The sequence below is a fragment of the Symphodus melops genome (assembly GCF_947650265.1).
Source record: "Symphodus melops genome assembly, chromosome: 10".
Classification (NCBI taxonomy): domain Eukaryota; kingdom Metazoa; phylum Chordata; class Actinopteri; order Labriformes; family Labridae; genus Symphodus; species Symphodus melops.
This window is the reverse complement of record NC_136700.1, coordinates 2,313,184-2,321,286: the sequence shown is the minus strand read 5'-3', so window position 1 is coordinate 2,321,286 and position 8,103 is coordinate 2,313,184. Positions and strand designations below refer to the sequence as shown.

Genomic DNA, 8,103 nt, shown 5'->3' with positions numbered 1-8,103 from the left:
TTAATTTGGGCCCACTGCTTTGAATCAAAGGAGATATGATAACATAATATGACATTTTATAATCTATTCATCAAACAAAACAATAGCTTTATCGATTATTAACGCTTTCACTTTCATCACATTGCTTCTCTACTAGACTTGAGTTTAGTAGAGAAAAAGGTTGAGGTTTAAAAAAATCCACTCAGCTCTGTCACTGAAGGATTATGGGACAGTGACTTTTCCGGGTGGCCTGTTGCAGCCGCCGGGCCAATATACAGCACGCCAGGGGGCCACATCGGCCTTTTTGCAGGGCCCTTCCTGGATCCCAACACGGCATTCAAATGTCAGGATCTGGGCGGGACCTGGCGGCACCTTATAAGAGAAGGACGTCCAGGTTCCTCTGCTGGATTTGCGCGCTTCACCTCCGCCTGCTGCAGCGCGTGCCAAAGCGGAAAAAAAAACGGGCCACAAGAAGAAGTGACCATCTGCTGAGCCGTGACAAGATTAAAGTTATAAAACAATGGATGACTGACAGACAGCCTGAGAAGTTTTGACTTGATTTTGTTAGCCCGGGAGAACAGCGTGACTTTTTCTGAAACTCCCCAACAAACGTTTTCTTCTTCTTTCGTGACAAAAAGGAGACGGCTGTGTACCTGGATCTCTCCTCCCTGACTTCTTCAACCTTTACGAAGGATTTAAAACTTTATTTTTGTCATAGATCTTTTTCTTTAACCCCTCGGTGATAGATCAGAGTTTCTCCTTCAAAGACTTGTGTTGGGGATGTTGAGCTCTGTGAAGATGGAAGCCCATGATCTACCAGAGTGGAATACTTTCTACAGCGAGGCCAGCGAGGTAAACACAAGTTCACACATTAAAAAAAGACTGAATTAGACATCAGATTTATCCAACTGTTTTATTTCCTCGAAGTTTAAACAACTTCTGGATTTTTTTTTTTTTATGGAAGGACAAAAGTGTAGAGATAATTGTAATTGCGCACAGATTCACCAGGATCCCGAGGAGAAACAAAACAGCTGTGTACTTTCTTTAAATATAAAAGAAGAAAGAATATTTAGAAACGTTTTTATTTACTCTTAAATCTCCATCGAAATATTGCTAAAATAAAAAAGAGGATCAAACGAAATGGAGGCCTATACGCAGAACAGGACGACAAAGAGGATCGATGCGCACTGAACATTTTCTCAGGAAAATAAGACATAAAGTCAAGAGGGAAAAAAGCCAAATATAAGGAGTAATTATGAGTAAATCTTCTTCAGCAATTATTCGAAATGAACATCAAGAAATTAAACGAATACTTCAAAAAAAAACTGAGAGTTACGCATGAAGGCCAATTACTGATCATTATGAACTTTTTATTGAGATTTGACCGGCTCTGCAGCGTGATATTAATTTAATTATCGTGAACATATTAGTTCCCTTCAGTTAAATATTTACAGGTAATCTTTTGAGCTTATCAACAGTCTGTTCTCCTTTGTTTCCTCGCAGCTGCTGAAGCTTCACGACGTTTCAGGTGTAAATGTAACAAGACAAGTTTTCTCACTAATTCAATTAGGCTTAATTCGATCAGCAGCTTCAGATCTCACCTCAGCTCGACCTGATGAAATTAACCGAGAAGAAGAAAGAGTCTGATGATATTTAACAGCGAGCAGTCAGAGGGCCCGAGATACCTGCTGGAACCCCGACGAGTCTCTGTCTTCTTTTAAAGACGAGTCAAAGCTTCTTCTTCTTCTTTTTAAAGTCTTAAACTGATTATTAGTAAGACTTAAAACACGATGGAGCATATCTGATAAACTTAGGAAGAGATTCCCTCATAAGAAGTGAACTTTTGGTTTCCTTGTTTTTTCCACCAAGCAGCGGAGGAGGCTGTCTGAACCTAGAGGCACCGTGACGCGTTTTTTACGCATTTTCAGGTTAACATCGCAGTGTGAAATCCATGTCCTCTCCGCGCGCACTGAGAGCTTCATTGTGCATTGATAAGGAAGGACTCCCTTTCTAAATGGAGACTCAAACGGCCTCACTTTCCCGTTAAAAAACTGTTATCGAATCGCAGTCAGTGAGGTTTAAAAAAACGAACAAACTGAAGAAGTTGTTCCCTAAAAGTTGAACAAATTAAAGATGAAGTTCATTATATTTCGTTATTTTTATTAACTGTTGTTTTAGGTGTATTAGCTCATGTACTCCTGCAGTTTTTCTGTCACTAACCTGCTGTTGTTTTCTGCAGATGTATTCCTCTCCTAATGCCATGAACTCGGGCCTCGGCTCGATGGGCTCCATGGGAACCATCAACAGCTACATCAACTTGAACCCGCCCATCGCCTCCCCTGCCGGCATGAACATGGGGTACCCGAGCTCAACCCTCAGCAACTCCCCGCTGGCCTCGATGGGCTCAGGGCCTGGTCACATGTCCCTCTCCCCAGGGGCCCCGTCCCTCAGCTCTAGCTCTCTGGCCCAGCTGGGTCCTTCGGCTCCAGGCACCCTGGGCTCCCTGTCCCACTACCAGAACATGGGCCAGTCCATGAGCCAGCTGGGGTACCCCTCCACCAACGCCCTGAGCCGTGCAGGGCCCAAGGAGATCCCCCCAAAGCCGTACCGCCGCTCCCTGACTCACGCCAAGCCGCCCTACTCCTACATCTCCCTTATCACCATGGCGATCCAGCAGAGTGGCAGCAAGATGCTCACCCTCAATGAGATCTACCAGTGGATCATGGACCTGTTCCCCTACTACCGTGAGAACCAGCAGCGCTGGCAGAACTCCATCCGCCACTCTCTCTCTTTCAACGACTGCTTCGTGAAAGTCGCCCGCTCGCCTGACAAGCCGGGCAAAGGTTCGTACTGGACCCTGCACCCGCAGTCCGGAAACATGTTCGAGAACGGCTGCTACCTGCGGCGCCAAAAACGCTTCAAGATCGAGGAGAAGCTGGCCAAGAAGGCAGGAAAGAACCAGGAGGGGGGCTCTGGCAAAGGGGGTCACAGCGGAGATCATCTGGTGGAGGACCACAGCCCCACAGGAGAGTCAGAGGGAGCTGACTCCGCCCACTCAGACAACTCACACCCTGGCTCCTCGGACGACCAGCCGCACCAACGAAACTCCCTGGCTCCTCTGGACTGCCCGACGCTGTCCTCCTCACACCTCCACAGCCCACCCATTTCTCTGCCTCCCTCTTCCTCCTCCTCTTCCTCCATACCTCCTTCCGTCCTGTCCCTGTCAGCCTCCTCTTCCTCCAACCAGCTCCTTCATCCACAGTCTTTAGTCGGGACTTCCCACCTGCTGCCCAGCGCCATGCAGCAACACATTGACCTCCAGAGTGACGCCCTCAAGTCCCTGGACCCCCACTACAACTTCAACCACCCCTTCTCCATCACCAACCTCATGTCTAACGAGCAGAAGATGGACCTCAAGTCCTACCAGGACCAGGTGATGGCCTACAACAGCTACACCGGGGGCTCTCCTGTGGGGGCCAAGCAGATCTATGACAGCCAGGGGCCCACCTCCATGGACTCAGGCGCTTACTACCAAACTCTGTACAGCCGCTCGGTGCTCAACGCCTCCTAATGTGGACGCACACACACACCCTCGCACAAACACACATATCTGTCTGTGGAGCCAAGATGGAGACGTCTCTTCTCCCCCCTAAAATGGACACCTTCCTTTCTCTCTCTCTCTCTCTCTCTCTCTCTCTCTGGCTCTCGTCCAGCAGCCTCTCAAAAGACTCACATCTAAAATGGCTGCCGGGTTCGAGAGGCAAGAGGACGGTTTGTTTATACTTCTCGGCCTCTGACAGACGTGGAAGACGGTTGGTTACACAGAGGAAAGAAAAGAGAAGACTCTTCACTCGTCCGTGTGTCTTTGCCTGCACGTGCTGAAATCAGCTTTGTACAAAATGTAAATAGAGGTAATGTGGGGGGAAAAGGATATTTGCATTTATTTATGATGGGAATAAATCTTAATATATCTTTTATAGCTCTGTTGACCAGTTACAACCCCGATGTGAGTTTATTTTTTAGAATGAGATCAGTTTCAGTTTACTGCTTCACGCAGGTGTTACTGTTCGTGTGTTACAGCATCTCACACTAATGTCCAGGAGTCCGTCAGTGTAAATATAGAGCTCATGGAGTCTGTACTTTAAAAAAAAGAAAAGAAAAAAAAAAAGAAGAAGAAGTTTGTTATTTTGGTTGAAATGAAGAAAAAGAAGTCGCGTTGTCCTTCCCGGAGCTCAGATGAAAAGAACGAAGGAACGAGGCAAAGAAACTGTGGTAACAAAACAAAACCAAAAAAAAAAAGATGTGATGTTTCTGTTTTTTCATTTCCCACAAACATTTCCTGTTGTTACCTTTAATCCAGGGCATGAAGTGCTCCTGTCAGACTGTAACATGATGTAAAGCAGAGCGGGTGAGGAGCACGGGGGAGTTCAGTCAGTTACTAAAACAGTGGAGGGGAGGAGAGATGCACTATGGGAGATTTACATACAGTACTTTGCACTATGAAGCTCCCACTGGCCAGGTGGGCTGATAGTGTGTGTTACAACAATACTTAGGAGCGCCCCCCCCTCACGCTGTCAATGCATCAGCTCAATGGGATCAGTGGAACAATGTCAGAGGGTTAAATAACCGCCGCTGCCCCCCCCCCCCCCCCCCCCCCCCCCCCAAAAAAAAGAAAAAAAAAAGTGCCTTTTCTTCAAAGACTGCTGATCTGATAAGATATCAAAGTATCGACAATCTATTGAAGGATTATTCTGTCACACAGCGAGGACGCAGAAGTTTCAGGTCACATATAAACGTCCTCTGTGGAGAAGAAAAAATGTCTTTTATTTAAGCTGTGTTGCTTTTCAAACTTTGAAAGTGTGCTGATATAATATATTGTTTTTGTTGTTGTTGTTGTTGTTGTTGTTCATGTTGGTTTAAATGTGATTCAAATGATCCATGTTTCATTTTTTCTTATTAAAAAGGCAAAAAATGTGGGAAGATAATGTTGCATTAGTGTTTCTTTACAAACCTCTTTGTGCGATCATTTGGTGAACGCAGCGTCTCGAACGTGGTCGATCACTCTCATCGTGCTTCCTGTAACAGTCAGACATGAGATGAGACACGGTTAAATGCACCGTGCTCTTAATCCTGCATCATCTGACATATAGGAATCGAACATATCTCAAGGACAGATAGAGGTCGTTCACCTGGTTTTATTTAAAGCTCATTAAGAGTTATCAGTGTTAATTCTGTTTCACAGCCTGTTAAAAACTTCACACGAACGTCAAAGCTGGATGTTTCAGTGCAGGAACATAAAGAGTCAAAGAGTGTGGAGATGTTTCCCTGGCTCAACACATTCCTTGAATATTGATTCAATCAAAAATCAAACATGTACACTTTTAGGTTTTAAAAAAATAATCAAGAATATCTCATAAAAGTTCTCCATATAACTTTAACATGATTTCATGACATCTAAAAATGAATGAATTGAAATGAACCAGAGCTGTTCAATAAGAAATGGTGCAGCAGCTCGTCCATGTGAGGCAGCTGAACGGGAGTTTCTGGGTCACACAGCACGACTCGTCAATCAATCTCAAGCCTTCTCTTCACTGTGCTGGAGAGACGGATCTGCAGGAATAGCAGCGTCTTGTTGAAACAGCTCCTGACCAAATGACTGTAGTGTGTGACATGTCGGACTGTCAGACTAAACACGGCCAGGATCACACTGAGAGCCTCAGACGAGACACGCAGCGAGACCCGGACCTCTCCAGAAAAAAACCCACCGCCATGCCTCTGACCCGGCACCAGAAAAACTATCAGCAGGCTGTTTATCCTCATTAATACTGTCAATGCATCACTGCTGGTACACTTCACAGGAGCAGCCTGAGACTGGAAATCTGCTGAGTCACTTTTATATTAAAGATGATAAAAAAAGGCTTTTCTGTTGAAATATAAACAAACATGCTCCTTTACATCTGCAGGAGAAATAAAAAAGTACATTTATTGATCTTGGATCCTGCAGCTGCCCTTCCCTGACACCGGGTCTACCTCCTCTGTGTCTGTCTGTCTGTCTGTCTGTCTGTCTGTCTGTCTGTCTGTCTGTCTGTCTGTCTGTCTGTCTGTCTGTGTGTCTGACTGTCTGTCTGTCTGTCTGTCTGTGTGTCTGACTGTCTGTCTGTCTGTCTGTCTGTGTGTCTGACTGTCTGTCTGACTGTCTGTCCGTCTGTCTGTCTGTCTGTCTGTCTGTCTGTCTGTCTGTCTGTCTGTCTGTCTGTCTGTCTGTGTGTCTGCTCCGCTCTGTTCAGTCAGTCACGTATGACTCGCTGCCTTTTCTTATCTGTCACATCAGGATCAGCAACCATGAGCCAGAGGCCTCAGAAATATAGACTGCAGGGACACACACGTACATTATGCATGCATGCACACACACACACACACACACACATACAAATGCACGCATATATACACGCACATATACACACACACACATGATGAGTCAAACACACACACTAGTCATCCCTCAGCCTGTAGCTGCAGAAAACTCCACTTTTTTTTCTGACAACTTCCCCTTTTTATGATACAAAATCAGTGAATGCACCTGTTAATGAATACACCAGCTCACACACTCACACACACACACACACACACACACACACACACCCATGGAGACAACCACACACTCCTGCAGACACACACCCTAAAGAAATGGTCTGGGTGGGAATGTAAGGTAAGTCTGTCACCTTGCATGCACAATAGTCCCTTCAGAGTAGTTGCTTGATAAGATAGGAGAAGTCCCGCCTAATACAGTCTCCACTGCTACACACACACACACACACACACACACACACACACACACACACACACACACACACACACACACACACACACACACACACACACACACACACACACACACACACACACACACACACACAAGCTGTTCCAGGTGTAACTAACCTGGCTGACACTGAAATGTCACCCTGATACGTCCCCTCTCAGTAATCAGGTGACCACGCTGATACAGTCACATTCAGTCGAGCTTCACGAGAAAGAATCAGATTAGAGCGGTGAGCAGATCAAATACTGCGGCTTTGAGGTTTATGCAGAAGTCAGAGTGAAACAATTCCAGGTACAAAGGGGGGAAATACCATACGACCCTTAGATTTGTAGCCTCTCTCACTTGTATCCATGACCCTCTGCTGACCCACTTTACTGAAGTGAGGCTCTTAGAAAAAAACCGATAGCGCTGCTGATAAGAGCCTGAATGTCACAATAAATAAATCCCCTCTCTGAAACGAGCAGACTAACCTCAACCTCGGGTAGGATGTGTTCCTGGGTTTCTAGGATTTGCCTTCCAACACATTGTTGTGAAAGTTTTTTTTTTTTTTTTTTTTGTGTGCAGAAATGCATCAACAACAATCTAAAGTTAGAGCAGATGAAACCTGTCACACAGCACACACAGATTACAGACTCTAAGAAACTCTCAGAGTAAATATTTCCTGCAGAGATTCGATTCTTTTCACTTTGAAATCATTCGGCAAAGAACATTTGAAATACACAAAGAAATCAGTCACCAAATCAGAGTGTTTGAAAGTCTAAACGATTTCGCTTCATTTCTCTGAAACTCGGTCGTGATACTTTAAAGAGTCAAATACGTCACAAATCACACGTGTTGTGCATCCTGCAGTCAGGGAACACAAGGTTTGAAACCTGCGTCACACAGAAAGTTTGGTCTGACATTTGCTGCTGAACTCGTCACATTTCTAGAAACTTGAGAGAAAGGACGCCGCTGACGAGCAGACGAACACGGTCAGACACTTTAAAGACGAGGTTTGCCTTTAAACGAACACGACGCTTTCACAACATCAAGATTCAAGATTTGTCACGTGCAGATGTGCAGTGAAATGTGAGGACTGTTCCTCAGGCCATGCAACAACAAAAATAACAATAAACACTCAGTTTAGCAATAAAAGAATTAAATATAACATAAAAACTAAAACATAATAAATACAGACTAGAATACTGTAAACAAAGTGTGTAAAGTGTAAAAGTGATCAGGGTCCAGTCAAAATAGTAATGTTTTTTACAAGATTTAACAAATTTATTAAATGTACGACAAATATAAAAAAAACAATATCAACA

General features: G+C 44.8%; 1 protein-coding gene across 1 annotated transcript; it reads left to right on the top strand.

The window, feature by feature from the left end:
• The first annotated feature begins 667 nt into the window (after window positions 1–667).
• Window positions 668–4,624, top strand: foxa3 (forkhead box A3). Its single transcript, XM_079354447.1, has 2 exons — window positions 668–831; window positions 2,219–4,624. The coding sequence occupies exons 1-2, from the start codon at window positions 760–762 to the stop codon at window positions 3,548–3,550; spliced, it is 1,404 nt and encodes a 467-aa protein (XP_079210573.1). The 5' UTR covers window positions 668–759; the 3' UTR covers window positions 3,551–4,624.
• Window positions 4,625–8,103: the final 3,479 nt, after the last annotated feature.

Excerpts from the sequence above, each read along its gene's own strand:
- foxa3 (XM_079354447.1), top strand. The coding sequence starts at position 760 with ATGTTGAGCTCTGTGAAGATGGAAGCCCATGATCTACCAGAGTGGAAT. Across the intron at positions 832-2,218 it reads TCTACAGCGAGGCCAGCGAG|ATGTATTCCTCTCCTAATGC; the intron begins GTAAACACAAGT and ends TGTTTTCTGCAG.